A 26,217-nucleotide genomic window follows, 5' to 3' on the forward strand; every position below is an offset into this window, starting at 1 on the left:
AATTCCTCATTGAGCATGCTCATATTGGCAAATAATCAGTCTTCTATTCACATGCATGAGACTAAAATGCTAATGATATGACATTAGCAATTAAGTGGAAGATGTTTAATTGAAAATATTCATGTTTTAAATTTGAATTTACAGCCCACACCGCCATCCACCCAGTAACTCAGAATATAGCACAGCTATGATTTGAAAAAGCCAAGCATTTATGAACCTAAAGAGTCTTGATTTAAAGATGTAGACTTTTGTAAGTGGGGAGAAATTTGATGACGGCTGCTTCTTGGAGCAGACACACTTGCACTTGCAATCGCCACTGTGACAATCGAGTGTGAAAACAGTCGATCACACCAGGTTTATTCAAGTCATGCTTGAGCATTACATGCATTACATAGACGTAAACACAACAAAGCCGGTGACTCCCCAAGACTTTTGCATCTCATCTCTGCTGTCCAGAATTGACACGCACTTCACCAGGACGCACATCGCAGACCACTACAGCAGGAATTTATCCTCAAGTTTCCCCGACCAACTCCTTGATTTCAGAGTCTGCTTTAAGTCTGAAATAGCAAATTGATATGGAGCTTCGACCGCTGTCCGTGGCGCTCAAAGGCTGGTTTGCAGGATGAGTGTGTGGCCAGTCACCTGTAATGTTAGCCTACACGGTGACAATATTACAATAGCAGTTGGCTCGAGTGGCTGTGCGCGTCTGCGTGTGTGTGTGCACGTGTACGTGTGTGTGCGCGTTTGTACGAGTGTGTGCAGTGCGCACTAGCATGTGCTTGTGTTTAGGGCAGGGGTAGGGGCACAAAAGAAAATTTGCTCCGGGCCTATCACCATGATTTTACAGAGCGCTCATATTTAAATTGTAGCTCAAAATGTGGTCTATTTCTGAAAAAAATCTACTTAATCAATTATAGAAAGTTCATACTTTTCCACATGTAATGGTGTAAAAGGCATCTAGTTGTAACTGTCAATCATAAATATGAGAGCACTCACTAAGTGCAGCTCTTTTTCTGCTTTTATTTGAATGTAATTTGACTCGTTCTGAGGCCCTGTCCTCACAGAGCACTTGGCAAGCATGTCTGCATTTAAAACATATTGATTTGGAATTAGTTACAGGTGCAGGCCTATAACGGTATCGATTGCAGATAGGCGTTTTGACAAAATGTCTGGAAAACATTTTGCATCGATTTAAAGTTTCTCATGTAGAGCCTATAATAACTGCATCTAACTATAATTGCCATATGCAGCTTTGTGTCATTCACTTAGCACCTATTCACCCAACACATAATTACCTTTGACTCTTAAGAGAAACTGAGACTAGCACGAGGTAAACACTTTCTTGGAAAAGGAAATATTTCTCTAAGTAGGTCAGAAGGATTTGGCTTCATATTGTTCGGTATGAAGTTTCTTCATCGTTTTCTCCAGAACAAGGGAATATATCAACCCAGTGACCCTCATAGAGAAAGCTATCAACCACATTTCCCATTATTGATTAATCCTTCCATATGTGATTGAGACTCTTGACAACACTGTGGGCAGCATCACAAACACAATGGCAGTCCGTTAAAAACAAATGCCAATATTCTTCAAACCAAATCAGTGAGGATGACTGACATGATGAAGCTCAGATGATCAGCGTTGTTCCCTCTACCAGTAAATAATGGAGAGCAGAATAAATCTACCTCACTTCCTACACATTGGTGTGATTTGTGCTTCGCCCTGTTTTGCCACATCCATTTGTCGCCAACGATTTACTAAAAAAAATGAAGAAAAGGACAAAGAAAAGCTAAGGAATGATTAGTAGGCAAAGTTTGTCCACATATTGTGCTCAGAAACCATTTGTCTCAAATGGTAAAAGGAGTCTTATTTAGTAATTGAGCTCTGTCTGTGATCCATTCACTTTTATTTGTATAACGCCGATTCATAACATACATTATCTCAAGGTTCTTTACATGATAAAGTAGGGCTGAACGATATATCGCATTTGCGATAATATCGCGATATGATCAAGTGCAATTTTCTAACCGCAAAGGCTGCTATTATACGCTGTTCACGTGACATGCGCGTGTAAAACATGTGATATAAATATAATGAACGAGATCGTCTAACCACAGACGCTGCACTCTGGTCACATGCAGGCTCCCTGCGCTCTCACATGCGCGCATTGCGGAGGAAGAGTCACGGCCCGTTTTTGTGAATGGAATAGGTGAGGGCGGGTCGGCAAGGTGACTATGGAGCTTCGGCCGCTGTCCGAACAGCTGTTCAGTGACTGTGCGTGTCCAAGTGTGTGTGTGTGCGCGTGTGTAGTGCGAACGAGCTTGCGCTAATGTGAAGAACGGGGGTGGACACAACAAGCGCAGGTTCAAAAACCTGAGCCGTCTGGAGACACACCTGTGCCAGCGGAGAGGTTCTCTCTGCTCCGCTTTTTTTTTGACCCTCATTTTTATTATCGCTGTTTTGATGTTCAATAATGGACAGTTTTTGAGCCTAAAACGACGTAGTACACTGTAGAATAGTTAGTTTCCACCCCCGCATTGCTGCGGTTGCCGCTGCTGTTAAAAAAAAAAAAAAAAAAGTCTGAAATTCCCATCCCTAGTTACGCCATATGAACGCACTTCAAAACGGGTTGTGTGTATATTTTATTTATTTATTTATTTATTTATTTATTTATTATTATTATTATTATATTTAATGACTGTCTAGCAGTTCACAGATGTCAAAAAACTGAGTGTGGTAAAGCCACATATTTTTATAAATATGTGTGTATATATGCAATCTGCACTTCGTGTGAATTGTGACTGACTATCATTTTAACACCAGGGTTCCTTCTCAGCACTTTATGTTCAGATGTTTGTAAGTTCCAAATATGCTATTGTGATTGAAGTAGTTAAATAAAAATCATCTATTCATGCATCACCTCATGTCATCATAACAGAGGTCTGTCTTCCAGGAAAGAACAGTTTATTTTTAATGTAATATAGTATTGGCCATACTTATGATGTATTGCTTGTCTTTGTTTAATAATACAGAAGATTAAGACCTTTAAAAAATAATCGCATCGCAATCGCAATATTGGCACGAAAAATCGCAATTAGATTATTTTCCATAATCGTTCAGCCCTATGATAAAGTCAAGACCTTGCAATTATTGTGACACTGTCGATGAAGAATGGATCTGGTCATACATTCGTCTGTATGGTACATCGTTTTTGTGTCAAGGTTTATTTTGAGGTCATTTTTGGCACAGATGAAACTTGGGATCCTCCTTTATTTGTTACCGCTTATGAGTATCATTATTAATTATGTCCTTAGTGAGTAACTCCTCACAAATCTCCTTAGAGATTAACCTAATGAGAAATGTTACATTATAATTTATTGATAAAAGCACCCCCTCCCTTCCCTGAGCGCTACGGTATCCGCAGCCGGTCAAATGTCGTCCTCGTCGTCTTTCTCCGTGTCAGCAGATGAGGTTCGTGAGGCGAGGGAGAGGGCGAGCTACCGCGGCCGTAGCAGACGAAGCGGAGAGAGTGGAGGCGGGACTTCCGCTTCAAGTAAAGAGACGCTTGATTTGTTCTCTCGCGTTTGTCCTTACAGGCTCCAGTAGAAACATGGCGTCTCGCTGCTAACAGTGACAATGCAACCGCGGCCCGCGACCAGGTTATTTTACATGACTTTTTGAAACACTACGAAAATGAAACAAAAACTATTATACAGCGACTAGACAATGCAGGAGCACATAATATGTATAAAAAAGTGGATTTTGGGTCATATAAACCCATAAATACTACACAGTGTCCCTTTAAGGCAACATTTGCTGCAAATTGTAGATGATGATTTTGCCTAGTAAGACAAACAAAAAAAAGAGCTAAAGATTGATAGATACAGTACACATATGTATTAGTCCTTTTCAAGGGTAAGTTGATAGCAAATGTCCGAGAAGCAGCCAAAGAATAATAATTAATTGTTGATTAATTATAAAAATTGACCATCCCCAGAAGCACAACATGCCATACCTTAGAGCAGATGCGGCAACAGCTGACTCATTTATTAGTCAATAGTAATAAATAATACAGTAATAGAGTGACAAGAATGGTCAGTGGATTGTTGGAGAGGATTTATTTTATTGTCACTCTACTTTGGTAATGCTTATAGAAGATTTTAATGCAGGAGTCCAAATTTACTGAATAAAAAACTGTAGTAAAACAGCATGAACTCTGTTACTTGTTCTTTTTCTGTCAGGAATCAATGTCATTGTCGTTGCCAGCATCATGATCTGTGAACAATGTGCTGCCGTGATGCTTTGAATAGGGTTTTTTTCTTTTTTCTTTTCTTCATTTCAGTGTGTGTGCTTCATTCCGTAGAATCCCCTGCGATGCTGTGTATGCCTTGCACTTAACACATCACACAGTTTGCTAGAGTAAAGATGTTGAACCAACAGTTTTTAGAAAGCTTAACATTGCCATTGGCGCAATGCTCTGCTCATCTGTTGCAGATGCTGTGAGCCTTTTTTTTCTTCTTTTTCCTTGCTCATGGGAGATGATATACTAAAGAACAGCCTCTAGTATCAGCTGCTATCTGGTTCTTCAGCATGGTGTCTTGGCTCTGCTTATTTTGGTGTAATGAATTATTAATGCTTCACCAATTTTCCACAAGTTCCAGCCCTTTTTTTTCCTTTTCCCCAAAAGGTTTGATGTAATCTGTATATCCTTCTTTCCACCGTGCTCATTTGTCCTCCTATGTTTCCTTTTTTTTCAGGGCCAAAGGAAGTAAGGAGTAAGGAAACAGGAAACGATCCCTCACTCTTTGGTAACTGGATGGGAAGGAGAATCTTTGACCTTGGAAAATGAAGATGTTGTTGCCATGGGAACTGTTAATCCTTCTGTCACTCAAACAGTGCCTGGCTGGTGAGATGCCAAGTCAGGTCGACTTTTATGACACACCTGCATTTCTTAGAGGAAAATAGGTTGCTTATTTCTCATGCGTGATATTGCTGTGGAATAATATTTATTATTAAAATAAAAATAGTAATAATAATTGTGTTCTCAGAAGTAGGGCTGGGCAAAACATCACAATATATTTCCTCACATTGACTGGAATATCACACAAACTAGTGTGATTAAACGTGACTTCAGAATATAAACAGACATGGAGGTGGACTGTCGTAGTCGGTCAACAGCTGTGGATGAAGTCATGGCTGAGAAGATGGAATCAACTTGTGTTGTACACAGTTCTAAACAAAAGTAGGCAACATCCATTTCCCAGTCAACTCGCTGGTTATTGCAGGGTTCTGCTCACGCCCCAATCTCTGTACACTACACTACAGGATAATTTGGCCAGACAATCTGTTCAAATCAACCAAAAAATCGGAAGACTACCACGATTGTTGGAAGGACCAGAGCGGTACTGAAATCTGGACAATATTATCTTCTAGTTTTGGGCAGGCATTAGCACAACTCACTTGATTAGATCTCTCAGGGTGGATGTTAATACAGGGTCTAAACAGAGCCTTTGATATTGATATCGAAGAGCATCCTGATGAAGCCCAAGGAAACCAGAGGTTTAATTATTTAAGCTTATGAATTATTTAATTTTCATTTTCATTAACACTATTTGCTGAACCCTATTTTAGCTCCTAATGCTTGTGCTGTTAGCAGCACTAGTGAGGGGTTGAGTACGTGGTTCTCTGCCCGGGGAGAGCAGAAACATGATGATGTCCTGTAGCATGCAGTGTGTTTTTGGAAATGGATGTGTTGCTCGTGTTGGTGTATGCACAATTGTTCCTGGCTCTCCAAGAGTACAAATATTCAACATACCTCAGTTACTACATTGGTAGCAGAGTAGGAATTGGTAAACCCACCCTTACATTACCATCAGCTTGTTAGCAACACGTGCATGAGCTCATAGCTAATGCAGTATGCAGTCGCGAGTGATGTTGCAGGGCCAAACTTGCAGGGCTTGTGTGAGAAGTTCAGCCACATTTTCATTATGTGAGGTGATGGATGAAGTGTGTTGTGTTTTTTTCCGGTCCTCATTTTGCACTGTCTGAACCAGTTCCACACGAGCGGCAATTGTTACCTTTTTATTTTTGTGTTGTCTACCATCACTTCGGTTGCTCTTGAGAACAAACTGTGATTACAATAGGAAGTATGCAAGCAGTAAAAACAGTCCCTGCATACATGCATTTCAGATGTATTATCCAGTAAATATGTCCAAGGCTTATGATCTTTATTGACCTGAATTTTATCACAATCCTTTCATGCAGCACTACTCTTTGAATTATGGTTGCGTTTCTATTTGGGCTATAAAATCTGCAAACAGTATTTCCAGAAATAAAACAAATCTGTAGACACCAGTTTTATTTTAAAGAGCTCAGCAAAGCATCTCAGGATAAACACGAGCCGAGGAGACAGAATTGAGTGGTGTTGTTTTTGTTAGTTATCACAAGGTAAACTGAAACTGCCTTGTGTCATAAGAATGGTTATAATGAGACATTTTGAAGTTGTCTTATCAGAGCAGCATCATTGTTAAATGTGACTTTCTGTTGGATTTACATCTGCAGATAAACTATTCCGTGGGAAGGAATTTGCCCTCGCTGGTATTTTTATGCCTCCTTGTTTTATTATGCAATTTTCTTTCTTTATGTCCAACCGCTGCCGCTTACATGAAGTGTCGCCAGACACTATAAAAAAAAAAAAAAAAAAAAACTAACTCTTTTCTCAACATTAATTTATTCTGTGCTCTGCACCCCCGAATACATACATCCATGGAGTGAATGGAAAAAGTAAAATAACATTAATGCTCACTCTTCTAATACCTGCATAAGCTACAGCTGAGGAGTTCAAATCTCACTTAGCACCAGCACTTTATGATATGGGAAAATGTGTAGCCTCCATCACCGAGTCAGATTTAGTGTGAATGGTAACATTTGACAGATTTTCTGTGTACTGAGCTCAATTGAGCATTTTCAAGTCGACAAACATTTTCATTCATATATTAGCATATGGAGTGGCCTCTATTGTATTGTTATTTATGATTTAATTTCCATTGATTTAGCATCTCATTTCTCGGTCCCGCTGTGGTATGTGCAGCCTGCAAACACAGTCGGAGAACGTAGGGGAATGCGTATGGCATTGCTTGTGGTCTTGTACATACATATCCCGCTTTCAGCTTACATTTGTATGCATTCCCATGAAACCTAATTAAGTGTAATTTGTGTGTGCGTATGTATGCCAGTGGTCAGTCCAGTTGATGTGTTTATAGGGTAGCATTTGCGCAAACCACCCGATCATTTCCCAGGTGAAATGGCCTGACTATTAAAGGTTCATTAATTTGTTTAATTTAAAGGACATTGCAACCAAGGTAAAAATGAAGCACTGCCCCCAGAGGCTTGGAAAACAAGGCCTTTACCTGAGGCAAAGACTCCCACTCTCATTAGGAGGATGATGATGATGATAAGGGAGGGAGAACTCTTTGTCCTAGTCAAGGTTAGAGACGTTTTATAAAAAGAAAACTGAAATTAGATTTTCTTTTTGAGAGCAACGCTGGTGTGCAGCTTGGTGTAACATATGTGGTGTCAGAGGAAAGGAAGGGTGGACAGAAGTGTGTGTGTGCAGCTATTGAAATTTCACAGGAGTGATTAGTGCAACATCTTTTAATTACTACTGTGTATTGAACGTGTGTCTGGAGCAAACCAGAACAACAGACTCACATACTCAAACCTGCATATGGACAACAGCTTTACACGCTCTCTAATAATTGCATTATGACCAAAGTAAGGCAATACTCTGATGATTGCAGCGCTCATTTAAACACCATAACCAAGTAATTCCACTGTTATTGTGATCAGAATGAAATAATTAACAAATAAACTCATTAGCTCAGGTAATTGCAGATCCCTCTAAATAGTCAAAACCCATTTTGTTTGGATGCATAGGGCCCTATTTAAATGAGCTATAAGGTATATTGTGGTGTAAAGTGTGCGGTATAAGTGCATTGGGGTGTGTCGAACTCCATGTTTGATACTAGTTGCACAGCATGTAATTGAGGCACAAAGTGAGATGCAAGGAGCAAAGGGTTTTATTTAGTGCATAAATTAGAGTTTTGCTTGTCCTTTCCTTATCTGGTGCATTGCTATTTAAGTGGCGAATGCTGGAAACTGGAAAAGGGAACGATTCTCTGCTGAGGAGACGGACCTGCAGTTCCTGGTGGGTCGGGGTGTTTGGGCAGTGGGCAGATGTGGAAACACAGGAGAGACAGGATGGAGAATTAAAAATTAAGTAAGCGGAATAAAGAAAAATACTTTTTCAAGCTTCTTTCTTTAGTACAGTTATTTTGAATGAATGAATGAATGAATGATTTGTTTATTTCGGGCATGACAGTTAATCAACATCTGCACACATCAACATTTAAATTCATACACATGACCGAAAGAGCAAGCGGGAGAAGCAAAGCTTATCTACACCCGCCCCCATTACAGCAGGGTACATTTTTATTTTTTTTTCCCTTAAATTTTTTTCTTAATATTTGACAGTAATGACGTAACACGCAGCAGTAGCATAAGGCTGTAGTACATCTCAGGACAGTTAACAGTCCACGTGCACGTCCGTACATGTGTCCTTATCGAACCACCACGAGCGATCACAGTCTCGATTTTGAACCCACCATGGCACTTTAGATATGCCTAGGTGGCTTAGGGTTCAAACATTCACACATTATACTACATCGCCATTAACTTTTTGAGGGGATTTCACTACCACCTGCTTGTCTCGGTGAACTAGCTCCCGAAATTTCCCTAACAGCAGTGGATGGAAACACACATAGATTCTAATTTGCAAATTTAATGGAAACCTAGATATTGCCTCAGGCCATTTGTCTCATATAAAGTGAATGCGACTGTCTGTGCTCATCTGGTGGGAGGGGCTTATAACCTTCTTCCCAAAACATTAGCAATACATGACTTGATGATTAGACTCAACCTTTGAGCTGCTTTAAATTGAAATCATACTTGTTGTAGTTTAAATGCAACATGCCAGTTTTCCTTAGACTGCAAAGTCTGAGTTTCATGGAATGTTATTGTTCTTACTGTGTGTATAATGACGATGTTTGATAACGCAAAGGTTGAAAGATGCAACGATAACACAATTCACAATTAACAGTGCACCCCGCCCCATACTGAAAGAATATTGTTTTTTAAAAACAAAACATTAATTGTCAGTTATTGAAGAGGTGTACCTTAACGAATCTGTATTTTTTAAACTAGCACAGTGACCTCCCTGCTTATAAGCGCTCTGAGACGGAGGGGGAGGGGGGGGACAAAAAGACACATGCTATTGGGTTATCTTAAGTTAATTGCTCTCTCATCACTGTGCATTATCTGCCTTGTGACATGTGCATGAGAGGGTTGATTAAATGCAGAATGAACTCCAAGAGCCCTGTTGGCAGCTAATTACATGGTTGTAGAGTTTATACACAGAGATGAGTGATTTATTTTTGCATTAATTCAGTGTCACTAGTTCTGCACCATTGTACAGCTAATGTGCGTTTTTTTTTTTTTTCTTCAATGCAGAGAATATGCGCCATGGTCCTGTCTTTTCTCAGGAGCCTAGTGACAGCGTTTTTCCTCTGAGCACTGATGATAAGCAGGTCTTTATTAACTGCAGGGCAAAGGGGAACCCGCTTCCACATTACAGGTGAGTGTTCAGCCTGCATTTTTGACTATACCATGATTAAGAGTGTGACACATGCTGTATTAAAGGTATTTTTCTTTTTTTTAACACATTTTATAAAACAATTCACACAATTCTGAAAACGTGAAGCTTGTGTATTAACAACCCTAAACTCTAAACAGAACGCTAATTGAATCTGCATGCATAATTTGTTCTACTTGGAAATGGTAACCTTTAAAATCTATCAGTAATATTATTACTGATAGCACTGCATGAAAAGTGGGATTTGCGGCAGTTATCGTCCCTGAGAATTGCTGTGAAACCTGTGAAATCTGGCATGCAAGGAGAAAAAAACTAAAAGCACAATCTGAGTGACACACCTTTTGCAAAAGAACTACACATATTTATCTACATCAAACCCAGAAATAAAGCATGAAATGATTTGCCATTTTAAAGTGATGCCTTTATATAACACCTCATCTATGATCCGATTCATAGACCACAGCTGTCAGACACTTAGGTGTCTACTGTAAACTCGCGAATCACTATAAATAGGCAACAGGTGAGTTTGTCTGTGACCTGTGACAAAAGTCTGTGCAAGGATGGAGTCGCCATTCAAGAAGATTCTTCCCTCACTGTCTTGTAGGGCATGAAATAGCCTGCAGTGGCGATGAAGTGCTATGGCCAAATCCAGCCAGGTGAAGGAATTATGAGGGTTTTATTTTCTTTTTTAAATCCATACATTTTGGTTTTGGTTTTTTTTCATCTCCACAAAGGTTTGCTGGTTCCATGTGCTACAGTAAAGTCTGTTTAGCATAATGTTCTGTAATGTGGGACTGATATCGCAATGTAGAAGAAATCCAGTGTCTAATTTCTTCAGTGTGTATAATTCTGGTCTCTTTTAAACATGAATCATATGAATCATGTGTAAATGAATGTGTATGCCATATTTAGACTTAGAAATTGCAATTTCCTTGCAATTTGCAGGGTTAAATGGTGTCATGTGGTGTTTTACATAATTGTGTTTTTATAAATTACTATACAGTGTTTAAAGGGGAGCCCGATTTCAAATTATACTTTAGCAACTGTAAATATTTCTTTGTTACCTTTATTTCTTTTTTTATCCATGCACTGATTCACTGTGTAGCCATTCTCGTTGTGTTTAGGTAAAGTATGATGTTTGCTACGTGCCATGTAAAAGAGGTATTATTTGTGTTGCATGTATGACTCTAAATGTAACTTCACAGAACCCTAAACTTTGCCTAAAACAAAAAGTTTGACACACTTGCATCATTTTGGTATGTACCATGAGCTCCTGAATTCAAAACATACATCAACACTTCTGATGCTAGTGTTTTGAATTTATTGCATCAGTGTTAATTTGTGTTAAAAAAAATTATTAGCTATAAGACAGGCAGATAAAACAGTTAACTTCCTTCCTGACGTTTCTCTCCGAAATGACGGTTTTTGACTTCTCTCATTGACAGGTGGAAGGTGGATGGCAGAGACATAAACACAGACTCTGATCCAAACTTCAGCCTCATCGAGGGTAACCTGTTGATCAACAACCCTCATGTCACTGATCATGGAGGGGTTTATCAGTGCATTGCCACCAACACCTTTGGGACCGTTGTCAGCAGGGAGGCAACAATCCAATTTGCATGTGAGTAAATTATTTATTCAGTTTTCTCAAATTTGACCCTGTTAAAATAGAAGACTGCTTCAGCTAATATTGTATTTCAGTCAGACTAACAATCAAATGTTCAAAGATGTTCATTTTATTTCATAGATTTCCAATGGAAAATATTAAAACATATGTAACAAATTTCATCACAGTTCATGCTGTTGTCAGTAATATCACATTTTATTCCAGTTTTGACTAGCTCCATGAATTCTGGCTCCTGATTGGATAAAGGGTTGTGGGATAATTCTAGAGTTACAGTCAGATGCCTCAGACTAAAACTCATGTCACTGAGCAAATACTCTTTTTTTTATATCAGTGATTGCTGTCATAATATAAAGCTATTTTTTTTATCAAGTGTGCCTTAGTGTGTAATATCGTGTAGGGTTTATTGGCACAAACTGAAAACACTACCCATAAGTATGATTTGCATAACTTTGGCATTAGTGCATGATGGCTTTAAAATAAAACATGTATGGTTTTCATTTTAGCCTCAGAAATTAGCCTTAGAAATTAGCCTTTTTTACTGTATTCACTTCAGGCAAGGGCGTTTTCAGGTTTGAAGTGAAAGCTTACTATATGTAAACATGGAATACATTCAGTACATGAACCAAGGAAGAAGAAGAGAGTGGAGAGAGTTTCACAAGAGTGTTCACATCCTTTGTTGTATGTACAGGCCACCGTTTTTGTTACAATCTGCAGTCTCACATTAGATGTCTCTAATTATGTGGAACATCAACAAACTGATGCACTATTTTTGCTGTAATTCAAGGAAAGAACAGTGATTAAATCACGCACAGATGGGATTGTGGCTATGTATTTAACAATTTCAGCTTATAGTCTGATTGTAAAAAAAAAAAATTGACATTGACATCAGGTTTTCCCCCTGTTTCAAAAGCTCATCTACCTCTGAGACAACCATGCATTATTTAAGGGAATACTCAAAATACCTCGTCAAGTACGAATCACAGCCTTCATTTCACATCATGTGTGATGTTTTTTTTTCTTGCCATTCAATCAACGTCTTAGTGCTGATGAACTGCTCTCACAAACAGGCCTGGCTGCCAAATTTCCTCATGCTTGAAATTTTTGAATTTAGTCTTAGAATTTGTGGTGTCTGAGATGACTGAGCCATCTACCATCAGTAGAATGGTGCAGGGAAAGGGAATTTAACTGTGTCTTGATTTAGGGGCATTTTTAATCTAGTTAGTTCTAATTTGACCACTGCTGATATTTGCCAGATCCCTCCTGTGACTTGGCTGCCATTTTATACAGGAATTTGGACTGGTATGTCTTTAATCTGTTTACTCTCTCAAATGGCACACCAGCATTTAATTAAAGGTGGGAGTAATCGCATAAGCTTGATTGGTGCATCCTATGTCTGCCTGATCTGCTGCACACGTTGTGATAAATAACAGGAGAAATCATTTTTGGCTTGTGCAAGCAGAGACATATTCTGCAGAATGAAATGTCCCTCTTGGGATGTCACCAGCAATTGTTACAGCTGTCAAGCCCTGAGGAGTTGGATTTGTGTTATTTTAGATTCTTACCCCCCCCCCCCTTTATTTCAACAGTTCTGCAGAACTTCAGCAAGAAATCGAGGAACATGGTGTCCGTAAGAGAGGGTCAAGCTGTGGTTCTGCTCTGTGGCCCTCCACCCCATTACGGAGGTACAGCAACTATCTCCTAACTCTTCTGCATAGTCTGCTGTCATTTCAAACTCCTGCTTGCCTCAGCAGTCCTAATGCTTGCTCACTCCATTTCTTATTAAACCCATGTAACACCACTGTGCCTCTTTTGTTTTCACACCTTACCAACTTCTCTTTCTGCTGCTCTTCCTTCCCCCCCCTTATCTGTCAGGTAAGGAACTTTTTCTTTTATGATCAGCCACCACTCTACCTGCTCAGACCCTTGCCTTCACATCTATACTTCATCACCTCACACTTCTTAACCTTAAGCTCACTTTTCTCACCTATATGATCTGTGACAAGGCTGTCATCTATAAAGTCTGCGCTGCTCCACTTCCCCAACTGTCTTTTTTTTCCCACCACCCTCGATGTGGACAGGTTATCTGTGGGTAATAAAGCCCGCTGTGGCTGGGGGAGCATTTATCCTGTGGCGCAGATGTGAGTTGACTTGTGTCTGCGTGCTGCTGATTAGCAGGCCCCCCTCAAATAGTCCGCACTCCTGCAGCTGTTCGTTGCCCACCAGCACAATTTCACGCCAGCGTACCAGCGTTTCTCCACTCTCTGTTTCCAGCTGAATCGTGTGGCCACACGGGATTCCACACTTTATCGATTTGCCCTCCGGCTTTCCCTCCATCACCCTCTAAAAAGCCTCCATCTCTGTATTTTTCCCCTTAAACAGAATATAGACACACATTTGATTTGATTTGCACTACATAAAAGTGCAAGCTTAAGGTGTGTTAAAATTGAAAAACAGTTAAAAATTGTTTCAAACGATGCCAAAGCTTCTTCGATGCCTGTCGATGCACTTCTTGAGGAACACAGTGATACACCTTATTATAAGAGGAATCATCTGACGCTCCTTACAGCAATCATTAGGTAAGTGGTCTAAAAGGAGCCAGGCTGAGGATTAAACTGTCAGAGGACATGAGATGATGTACCTGCAAGTCTTTTGTTGCTGTGAGTCCAAAGCTCTCCAGCAGACCTGGGGCCTCATGTATAAACCGTGCGTACGCACAAAAAGACGACGTACGCGTGCTTTCACGCACACGATGGTTTTTATAAAAATGTACTTGGCGTGGAACCTTGCGGACTGCAGCGCAAACTCTCGAGCTGCCGTGAGAGTTTGCGGAGCGCTCCGCACACTCTTGTCAGGTGGAGACGCTGCAATATTAAGCTCTGAAACTTATCAGAGTGTTTCAAAATAATATTATTAATGTGTCTACAGTGACAAACATGAGTTATTCTGTGACAAACAACCTTGATACACCAAGTTCGTTTGAACATGTGTGGATAAGATCAGAGAGGAGACTGAAGACGAAACTGATCCCTGCGCAAAAACACACACACTTCAAACGTGTGTGCGCGCGCGTGTGTGAGTGAGTCACACTTTTCTTTAAGTCTTACTTTGAGCAAATAACTGAAATTGATTTAACACAAATGAATATTTTCTTTATGTAAATAGACACAGCTGCTGATGTGAAGACATTCATACACGTCAGTCTACAATGTTTTAAACTCCCCAGAATAAAGTTACAAACTAATTTGTTGTAAGAAAATGGGACTTGAACGTTGAGTAGAACATTTCCTTATCCTATTTTAATCCATACTATAACAAAATAACTGCATAAAAGTTATTCCACCAACGCAGCGCCTTTCATCAGAAGAGACAGCTGATGCAGGTGCGCGCTCGTCAGCCGCTGGAGACTCTGGCACACCTGCGCACTCTTTTATACATGAGGCCACTGGTCTTCAGTAGTACATGAAAGATCTATCAGTTTATGCCTTCACTTTGCATGTAATGATTCTTATTCAGTGTTTTCCCTTAACCCTTAGAACCCAGACCATTTTGGCTGCTTTTTTCCATTACTATGTTTAAACATACAGTATATACAGAGGCTATAAGAATGTGTAATATAGAGTGTCTTATATCTTTTTTTTAAGCACAACCAAGGCAATCTGAAAACACATAAATAAACTAGCCTACACTGTCGGGGGCCGACAGCAAGGGGTATATCCGCGAACTTGTCCAATCCTCAACTTTCCAATATACCCAAAGTATACGCACTCGCACCTGCCACTAACTGTTTTAATTAATATTAATAAATTGAACAAAATAACTGTTAAATATTATGATATAATGCTGACTACACTTTATACATACATAAGTATCCATATAAACTCTATATTGAACACAGAATACCTGAACTCATAAATTTATCTCTAGTTTTTAATAAAACTAGTTAACCTATTATACCTTGTTAAATATTATGAATATTAAAATGCTAACCACACCTGCCATATCTTCAAAGTGTCCAAATGTCATGAAAAAGCATACACTATGTTTATTAAATTTCATGAAAAAGCATACAATATGTTCAAACTTTCCATTCAATGCATTAATAAAGAAATGGAGGCTTAACTATTTTTTATATGATAATTAATACATTTATATTATAATGTAATAAATATTATGAATAAGTGCTAAATAAACCCATGATATCCTCAATGTGTCCAAATGAGCTCAATAATAAAGAAAAAATGCCACTAATAAGTTAACCAGTTAACTTATTATGTAACTATTACCAATCATAGCCAAAGTAATAATGATTGTACTTGTAGATAGTTGTTACATGAATCATTGTACAAAATTTGAAGGCAATATCTCCATCAGTCTGGAAGATAAAGCCAAAAATGTGTTTTTAGCATAATAATGACAACGACGTGGACGCGCGAGACCGATTCCATAATATCCGCGCGCATTTCTCGCTGGAAATATGTCACAGTTCAAAGTTCACTTGGCTTAGTTTTATGACCAAAAACTAAAGAAAAACTGACTATTTTGTACACAATTATTGCTACTTTCTCTCACTACTAATGTGATATACAATTACTCATAACTTTGACAGAACACATTAGAAGATGAAAAAAAAAAATAGTTTTTAAAGCCTGAATATGTGACCTATAAACACAACCCCAGGGTGTCATTATTCGTTGTGTATTATTTCCAAGGCTATAAGTTAATTCTGCTATTCCGGCAGTCATCTCTCATTGACTCTTTGTTCCTTCATTTTGACACACACATCCTCCTTGATGATCTGTTGTATTGTGTTGGAAAGAAGAAGAATAATAATATATAAAGAAGAAAAACAAGCTAACATTAAAAAACAAAAAACAAGATAGACAGACGCAAAACAAACATGTAAACCATGTTATCTACAAAAGGTAGGCTGCTGCAGATTAAATAAATAATTAATAAACACATATGTTGCAGTGGTTACACATTGTGAGCACAGGTGTTCCTGTTCAACAGTCCACATGGAAGAAACCGTCTCTAAAACTTGAGGTATGAACGGGACTTCCCAAAAGCTCTGGAATAGTCTTCCATCCCATATCATATTCTCCATTACTATTGATGTTTTTATATTCCAGTTTTTATTCCAGTCTTACTTTTAATCCTGATGCTGTCTGAGAGTAAGTTGCTACTTTAAACATATTATTTGTAACTTGTACATTGTTTTGCCTGAACACTTCTGGAAAGCACTTTGTTTTGGTTGTTTTTAATCTATCCATCCATCCCTTTTCTACCGCTTTATCCTCCGCAAGGGTCGCTGGGGGTGCCAATCTCTGCTGACATAGGGCGATAGGCGGGGTACACCCTGGACAGATTGCCAGTCCATCACAGTCACTCACTCAATAACCAATTTACCTAATCCCCATATTGCATGTTTTTGAACTGTGGGTGGAAGCCGGAGAATCTGGTAAAAACCCACACACACACGGGGAGAACATGCAAACTCTATGCAGAAATGCCTTGTTCCAAACAGGGCTCAAACCCAGGTCTTCTTCCTGCAAAGGCAAGAGTGCTAAACCACTACACCAACCATGTGGCCCTCATTCTTTTTAATGTGCTATATGAATAATATTGACCGTGAGTGTGTTGGCCATAGTGTAGAAGGCAGGTGTAAAAATCTAATCAAAGATGGCTGTGGCTGAGAGTCTCCACAAAGACAGCAACTTGCAGTTTCCATAGGGTTACAGTGTCAGTGGTTAGAGCCTATACCAACAGTGCGCTGAGGAGTGACAAAAGTAAAACCAAAAAAAAGGTTTTTTGGAAGGGATGTTCTGTAACACCTGTGATCCATCACAGCTCGAGCTCGCAACTTACAGGATTAAATGGATCTACTGCTAACACTGTGGAGCCTGGTACAACATGGCTCCTTCAGAGGTCATGTAGAGCCCATACCTTACATCAAACAATAACACTGCATGAAGCTGTGCTGGCCATTGTACTTTAGCTCATAAGTGTCTTGTATAGACCACACACACAGTATGCTGGAAGAAAGATTTACTGTTCAGCTGAAACAAAAAAAAAAAAGAAAAACACAGGATCAATCAAACTGTCTTTTGGGGTTTGTTTTAAAAAAGAAAAATATAGAATATCACAAGCATTTTCCTTTTAAGTCACCTTATATATACAGGATATATTTCTGGCATAGAGACAGAAAATCTATTTGTAATGATACCTTTTCCTTTGTGTGAACATTTTTGCTGCCCGGGTCATTTTGGAAAAGTCACTGGAAAGCACATCTTGTTTAATGTCTCTGCATCCATTTGACTTTTTTTACATCACTTATCCCTTATGTGTGTTTTTTAGAGATCAAATATTCATGGGTTTTCAATGGAAAGCGCAACTTTCTGCAACAGGATGCTCGCCGCTTTGTCTCCCAGAGGACGGGCAACTTGTACATCGCCAAAGTTGAAGCCCTGGATGCGGGGAACTACACTTGTGCTGTGAGGAACATGATGACCAATGCGACAGTGTTCAGCTCCCCAACCCCTGTGGTGGTGCGGCGGGACGGTAAGCAATCCTCAGTTTGCCTCTGCCGCCTCCTGGTTATCTTGCACGCTGAACTGACGCCTGCTGTTGGAGTGAGGGTGAGCCAAGGAGATAAATGGCTTCGTCTTGAGCGTGACTCTGTTTTTTGCCTTCGCTTATGAGCAAGGCTTTTGCGCCATCCCAGTGCCTCTGAACCAAACTACCCAGGGTTATGCATGCGAGAAAACCCTCTCTGTCTGCATGAGGACACATATTTACATAAAGAGAAATGTACAAAAACACACACATGCAGACACACAAACACAGAGGAAAGAGCTTGCCACACATACTAAACCCCCCGTCAGATGCTTTTATGTGAGCCACTTCAGATTTAAACTGAGACAGATTTGTAATCTGCTCAACCATGTGCTAAGCCAAACACTGTTGAATACGCCATCGACATGTGTGCGTGCTCTCTGCCAGTGTCATCCACATCATGGCTCTCTCATCCAATATGAATTACATGAAACTGTGTCCATGTTTTAGTGTTTATGACTGATGTGATTTGCTTTTATACCCCCCTGCAGTAGTGATGGGGGAATACGAGCCAAAGATAGAGGTTCAGTTTCCCGACACCTTACGTGTCTCCAAAGGATCGTCTGTGAAGCTGGAGTGCTTTGCCTTAGGAAAGTAAGTGTCGGAAACATCAGCACTCTTTAGACTCCTGCCAACTGCATTTTTCAAAATCTGTAGCTAGACACAACAAAACAGACGGACAAACATGACAGCAGTCCCTCCGGTCTGTGTGAGCGGGAGCATGTGGCCAGCATGACTTTTTTTTGTGTGTGTGTGACCTCCACAGCCCTGTGCCTTCCATCTCCTGGAGAAGAGCGGATGGAAATCCACTTCCTGGAAAGATTAAAATCAATCATGCCAGTGGGGTTCTGGAAATTCCATATTTTCGCCCAGAGGATGCCGGTGTGTATGAGTGCATAGCCGAAAACAGCAAAGGACGAAATGTTGCCAGAGGGCAACTTATATTCCACAGTAAGGACCATGTAAACTTTTTCTTTCTTTCTTTCTTTCGCTCTTGCTCTTTCTATTTTAGTGCCATTTCATTTCCTTCACTTCACTTGACAGTCACATGCATTTAAAAAAAAAGAAAGAGATTTATTGTTTATTTCTTCTTCATCTTCTTCTTACGGCTGCTCCTGATCCGGGTTTTTGCGACAACAGATATGTATACGGTGGCCGTGAAGGTCAATTCAATACAGCAGTGGAGAAAACAAAACACCATTTCACAAAAGAAAATAGGAGAAAGCACTGCAACATTGCTGAAAACAAAACATTTCAAAGATTATAGAAAGAGTATGGGGATCAACAGACCGAACCCTTGAGTGTGATTGGACAGAACCCCATAGCCCCTGTCTTTTCCACTTTATAGGTCTCAGCAGCATTGGGGGCGAGGCTAATGTGTACAATCACACTGTACGGTGTGCTAAAACTTTCTTTCTTTTCTTTTCTAAACCATATAGCATTTTAAGCATTGATATGCGCAGTCCCACATAGACATGAATGAAATCATTTGTATTATGTGTATTAAATTATATTATCAATATATCATTAGTTTGACATGGCAAGTGTTCAAATGGTAACACATGCAGTGAGCAGACCAATATATTGTTTTTCTTTCACGCATTCTTTAGCTGTAACCAATGCAACAACTACTCTCCCTGGCCATTATTTCATGATTTCAATCAAAAATACAAACAGTGGACTTTACTTGTATACCCATTTCATAAAATAATGAAAGCATACTTCTAGTTCAGCATAAATGCAATGTATGACAGCACATAAATCTTTGTTTTTTAATAAATCAGCGACTCATAATGAATTATACCTTGGCTGTCCACGAGAACAAAAAATGAACGACAAAAAAAATAAAGACAGTCTTTGCAGCATTCCCTAATCCCAGTCTGAGTGGATGGTTCTGGACCAGATGTGCATTCCAACTCTATAAGTTTTTCGCACTAGTTTAGCCACAAGTGACACTGCTTTAAACACCAATTTGAATCAACTTTAGTCTATATGGCTATAATACTGTGATATGGAGCATAACAGGTCACAGGCAGTAACAGGCAGTTTTTATGCTAAACCATGCTGAAATTGGCAATTTGTGATGATTCTGTCCTACAGAGAATTTTTTTTTCTTGTTTGTTTCTGTTTTTCTAAAATTGATAAGAGCTGATTTTATTTCAGAGAAAGAGCTGCAAGCACACACTGTGACTAGGTAATTTAATCCCTGTGTGAAGTGAACCTATAGGGGACTGGTGCAGCTCGGTGTGCAAGAACTTTTTTTTATTTATTTATTTATTTGTGCTACTGCAAACACGTGCAAAATGAATATGTAAATGAAGCAGTGATGATAAGGCTTGGTCTGGATTGACTGAAACAGACACTCGTTATTCTTCCCTCTGTAAAATGTAATACGATTCATTATTTCATGTTTTTATGACATCGGATGTGAAGCTTTAGGAGATTAGTGTGATTGTGTGATTGGCTTTGAATATGACCAACACCCCCCCCAGACAATGTAACAATTAATTATTTATAAGCCCAGTCACATTTCCCCCCTCTTGACTGAACCTTGTACAAATGTATTGTCCATACAGAGGATGCTCCAGTAAATTTTTTCCAAAAATATTATAATTCAACAGCAACATAGGAAGGAAACAGGCCAGCCATATGACAAAGAATGAACAACATCTTATATGTTTTTTTTTTTTGTTTTTTTTTAAATAATAAGTAAATAAGGAGGATGAAGGATTTTTGAGCTTGTTCTCATTAATCTTGAACCTGCAGTCGGTAAAGTGTGAAATCCCAGCAGGAAGCAACTGTTTTTGGTTTTTAGAACATTTACAGTTTGAATTTGGCTTCATTTACTTGCTGGTAGTCAGGCATCAACAATCATCCACAGCATTCTCCTCTTTCCTGCTTCACTTGCTTTTCTCTTCTCCCTCCTTTTTCTTCACTTGAGCAGCCTTTTGTCCTTGTGTTGTATTTTCTTCTCGTCTACTTTGTTTGACCCCTCTTGTTTCAATATTACAAGAGGGTCCTCGGATCACGATGTGTTGTTATTTTTCTTTCTCTTTTTTTTTGTACTTTGCCGACTGCAGAAATGCACCTTGAGGTCAGTCTGGTGCTCTAACTTTGTAGTGAGCTGCTGCCATAGTTACTCAGGAGCTAATTACAAACAGGCAGCCAGAGATGCACATTTGCCACAGCCTTAAATCTGACCCAAACTGTCCAGCTGTGAAATAATTCTTTATGTCTTTAGATAAAAGGTCACGTTGTTTGAAGAAAAAAAAGAGGCGACTCTTTACACTCTCTACTCTTTAACTCTACAGCACTTGCAGTTTAACTGTTACGTGTCTTTTTATTGCTTATTATTTTATTTGTTCTTTATCTGAAATATTCATAATCGTTGATCTTTTCCACAGATGTTGAACATCTGCACTGGATGCAGACACTGAAAGATGCTCATATGGCGATAGATGCTAATTTGCAGTGGGAGTGTAAAGCCATTGGTAAGCCGAGGCCGACATACAGATGGTTGAAGAATGGTCAGCCGCTAGCAGCTGAGGTGAGATGCACTATTCAGACAATAAGTACTTTAAAACATATTAGTAACACATTGTTATGTGGAAAAGAAAAACTCTTTGTTGAATTCCTAGTCGCAAATTAACACTCAAAACTCAATAAGCGGACACTTTATTTTACATTAAACACACAAATTAAACAAGGTTACAACCAAAATAACAAAATAATATATTCTACTTTCTCAAAGAAATCTTGCCAGACCCTGTGTTAACCAATCCTACAACAACCAAGCCAAACAAATTGGATTTGATGTGTCATTTGACTCTATTCTCACACAAAATGGACCAATCCTAGGACCACGTACAGTACTTCAGTCAGGTGGAAGTGTTCATACAAGCTATCATATTTCCATTCGTCTGCACATTGTAGAGCTCTGAAACTTTCTCAGTCAGATGATCAGTGATGATGGCCCCAGGCCACACCCACAGACCTATCCCCGGAGAAAGAGACCTGAAGGGATTCATGACTCAGCAACTGAGCACCCACTCATGCTCAGTCGGATAAAAACAAGGACCAGGGCCATAACAATATTTTTTTAGAGGTTGCAATTTATCTCTTCTTTTTTGCAGGGGAGGATTCAAGTCGAAGCTGGAAAACTGACCATATCCAGGATCAGCCTTTCAGATTCGGGGATGTATCAGTGTGTGTCAGAGAATGAACATGGAGCTATGTATGCCAGTGCTGAGCTTAAGGTTGTAGGTAAGCACTTTGTTTACCTCGTTTCACTGACTGAGCTGAGTGTAGTGCAAGGCAGAGATGCACTGGGCCTCATGCAGGATGTTTCTAATCCTGAAGTTTTCTTTTTTTCAGAAAAAACGCTCCAATGGCAAGTTATATTCATTTAAATATCATACACATAAGTGGATGTAGAATTTGCTAAGTGAGCCTTTGCTGAGCAACTAAAGTCTGTTTTTTCTTGTGCCTAGGTCCGTGTCTCAAGTGTCTGAATGCGTGTCAGTGCTTCGTACAGTGACACTTAAAAAAAAAAAAAAGAACTTTCCTTTTAAGAACAAATCTATTCATACAAATTAGTCTTGCATGAGTCCCATTGTGTGTATGAAGAAACATACCTGAAAGTACATAAATGAGAATGAAACCGGCCGAACTGGCACCGCAGTGAACCGTGGCCTTGCTCTTTTCATTTCCATAATTATTTCTCACAATAAGCCTCTCTGGTGTTAGAATGTGGTTCCCAAAACAGCCAGTGATGCACTTCAACTTTTCTTGGCTAATGCAAAGCTGTGAGAAAAATTACCTTAACATGTGTCTGCTACTCAGCCTCTCCACCTGACTTCACCCGCCGCTCAGTGAAGAAATCCACAGTGATCCAGAAGGGGGGCGAGGTCATGTTAGAGTGTCGCCCCCACGCATCCCCACGGGCCACAATCTCCTGGTGGAGAGGAGGCGAACTGCTGAAGGACAGCAAGAGGTAGGGATTTGTACTGTATGCACCGTTGCTTGTGCCACTGATGGCCTCTGCTTTAAGGGTTTACTCTTGTGGCCATGTTCATTTCGAGGACACATTGTTATTTATGCTTTGGCTTAAAGGGAATTAAGTAGTCAGGGTTGCATTAAAACTGAAGTCTGTAACTTTTAAATATAAAAAAATGAATCAAACCATTATCAAATGAGTTCACATAGTGATGATAAAGCCTATCAGCTCCAAATTACTCTCTGTATTACTCAGTATAGCGGTGTTTAGATTCTATGTTGCCCAGCAAAATCACCATGTTGTTTGCAGAAAGAGATTCTGTTTTTTTTTCAGCCGATTCTACTGCTCAGTTTAATGGGATATATGCACAAATGCTCCCTCTGTCAGTTCTGATTGCAACATACAAATAATGTCACATTATATCTGTCCATAAAGACCAAACAGAGAAAAAATGTTTTGCAACAAAAGTACATTGCTTTAACTAGCCATGTTTGGAGCAAGGAAGTCATCTTTTTCAGACAGGCGCCTCCATCTTCACACATAAAGATGTTGTTTTTCGGCTGATGCATGGAAGCTGTGACTGATGCCTTTTTACTGGACATGACAGTGAGGCCAGCACCCCGCTCATCAGCTTTATACAAAGAACACAGTACGGTTTAGCTTTAGTTTGAGAGTTCAGAGAACTTGGCGTCCACACAGCTCCACAGCTCTTCAAAGCACTCAAAGCGCTGAATGTAGAACAGATGCCCAGTAAGGACACAGTTTGTGAGAAAGCCACAGAGAAAAACAATCTTGCTACAGCTGTCAGAGAAACTCTGGCTTCAGCAACATGAGAGGCCACACCGTGTCATGCTTTAAGGTGTGAGGCAACACTTACAAACTGAAAGAAACAGCTTGGTGCTGTTGTGCTCGGCCAGTGCACAAAACCTAATGCAATACAATAATAGCCAGTGGGAGCACAATGTGAGAGCTGCAGATGACAGATGTTTTTTGGAAAATAAATAATAAGAATAAATGTTAATTTATTCTTCTTCTTATTATTATTATTATTCTTATTATTATTCTTATTATTATTATTATTATTCTTATTATTAATAATAATAAGAATAATAATAAAATAAAAAAGCCTGATAGTTCCATCAAAAAAAAGTTAAATTGAATAGTGTTAGTTTGAAGCATGAGCAATAAAACAATCAGAAGTCATGCTATTCCAAGAAAACTGTTTTGCTTTAAAAATAAATTAAGTGTATTTTCCAATAACCCAATGAATACCTCAATTGTAGTGTGTCTGTGACCAGGAGGTGGCAGCAAATATTTGGCCAATAATTATTTACAGAAGTATTAAGTAAGTAAGTTATTAAGTAATTTCTGACGGTCATTGAATGCACCTCATAGCACCTCACCAGCTTTAATGTACTGCCGTTATTTCTGTCTGGGCTTTACGCACCTCTTCTTCACAAAGATTGAGACCACGGAGTGAAAACAATGAAAAGTGCGCTCTTGAGAATCTGTCGACGCATTTTACTAAGATCTACTTTGATCTGTATTTCATCGCAACTGTACTCGATCCTCGTCATAAAGATCATTATGTATGTGTCATATATAGATATAAGGGATAAAACTGCACACAGAGAAATTATCCAGTCTGTGTTGGATCATATGGTTTTAGATGCCATTATGTATACATTATACAATAAACACTATGTGGGCAGGCTAAGTGATGTTTGTCCATATATCTACACGGTGAATTATGAAACGGGAAAGTAAAGTAATAAGTAGTGAAGTTACTTTTCAGATCCAGTAACTAGTAAAGTACTCTCATTACAATTTACAGCAGTAACTAATAACTATTTACTTTTTTTGAGTAACTACCCCAACACTGAATTTACAATATATTGTGCAGCACCAGTGTAAAAACATTTCAGCTAAATTAGCCTTTAAATAAGAAACCGGTGAAGGCAGCACAGCCATCGGGCTGCATTGATCTGCTAATACTGATCGCTTGTAAAATATCCTATCAAAGCTACCTAGTTCTCCCAATGTTGATAACACTTTAACCTGATGTCATAATTTTGTTTAATTTAGATAGTTTTGTTCAAGGCGAGTTGGACAGCATTGACACGTCTGGCATTTTCCCCTTAAAGCCATTGTCACGCTCATTCAGTTGAAAGCCTCTTTTGTGTAAAACACCATCAGGGAGGCCTTGTCAGTTCAGAGCAGTATAATTAACATGTTGTTGTTCTCGTAAAGTAGCAATGGGGGTAATAGGACTGAGGAGATGAGACAGGCTTTGTATCAGGCTAGACTCTGAAAGGACTTGGGCTTATGGAATCAGTTCAAAGGTTTACTGAAAATGTAGCCAGTTCACAGGAAAACAGTCCCAAGCAGCAAACAAATCCAAATAACAAAAAGCACAACAACATTGTGGTCTGATATCTGTCCATTGCCTCTGAAATGTGTACCTTTCCCATTTCAAAACAGCAAACTGTTTACTTTCCTAAAGGTTTTATTTTGTTCCCTTTTAATGTGTCCTTGGGTTGTTTTTCCCTTTGTTCACGAATAAATCCTTCTGAAGAGAACATCTTTCAGAAATACAGGGACAACTTTAAAGCGGACCTAGACAGGAAGTTCCAATTAACGCTATTTATTTGGTCCTGGTCGGGCATTAGTCCGGGCAAATCAGGTTGCGTACATTGAACCGCAGAAGAAGAAGAACGTCCGTTGTGGAGGTGTTTCACGAGCGACAGTGTCTTCTGACTCTGTGTCCGACTGTGGGTCAAAGGCGTAAAAGGGACTGCGGCCTTTATTTTTAAACATTGTTAAAACAATGTTTTGATAATGAATAGGAGTCCATCCACCGTTCCAGAAGGCGGAGCTGCGCTTCTCAGAGCTGGTGTGCTGATTACGTCACTGCCAGGTATTGGCCAATCACAAGACAGTTGGGAAAGCTGTCGTTAGCTGGCCAATCACCACACAGTCTGTCTTCGTGGGGTGAGATTTCAGTCTGAAACACCGCGGCTGACGAGAGCTTCAGTGAGGAGAGATTTGTATCGGCTTGTTTCCAGCAACTAGGAGGTTTTTGACCATAAAATCAAGTTAATGTATGTATGTAGACCTCCATAAGTCAGATATGGTTCAGATGTGGCTCTATCGCACACACAGCTCCATCATTACCTGACGTATCAAACAAAGAAAACTATGGATTTTTCCGAAAAAAAAAGGTTCTGCGCTCTCCTCCTGACTCACCTGCAGCTCACTGATAGCTGCCAT

At 39.4% G+C, this 26,217-nt stretch overlaps 1 protein-coding gene across 1 annotated transcript in view; it reads left to right on the forward strand.

Moving 5' to 3' along the window:
• Positions 1-4,848: 4,848 nt before the first annotated feature.
• cntn6 (contactin 6) overlaps positions 4,849-26,217 on the forward strand; it is a gene marked incomplete at both ends in the record, with an annotated part of 63,447 nt that continues 42,078 nt past the window's right edge. Inside the window, 10 exons of the mRNA XM_083891941.1 lie at positions 4,849-4,909; positions 9,571-9,694; positions 11,158-11,333; positions 12,926-13,021; positions 17,694-17,897; positions 18,443-18,545; positions 18,718-18,902; positions 21,356-21,498; positions 22,085-22,214; positions 22,794-22,944. Coding sequence (XP_083748067.1) covers positions 4,849-4,909; positions 9,571-9,694; positions 11,158-11,333; positions 12,926-13,021; positions 17,694-17,897; positions 18,443-18,545; positions 18,718-18,902; positions 21,356-21,498; positions 22,085-22,214; positions 22,794-22,944 — 1,373 coding nt within the window. The remainder of the gene's footprint in view (positions 4,910-9,570; positions 9,695-11,157; positions 11,334-12,925; positions 13,022-17,693; positions 17,898-18,442; positions 18,546-18,717; positions 18,903-21,355; positions 21,499-22,084; positions 22,215-22,793; positions 22,945-26,217) is intronic.

The sequence above is a fragment of the Microchirus variegatus genome (assembly GCF_963457635.1).
Source record: "Microchirus variegatus genome assembly, chromosome: 7".
Lineage (NCBI taxonomy): Eukaryota > Metazoa > Chordata > Actinopteri > Pleuronectiformes > Soleidae > Microchirus > Microchirus variegatus.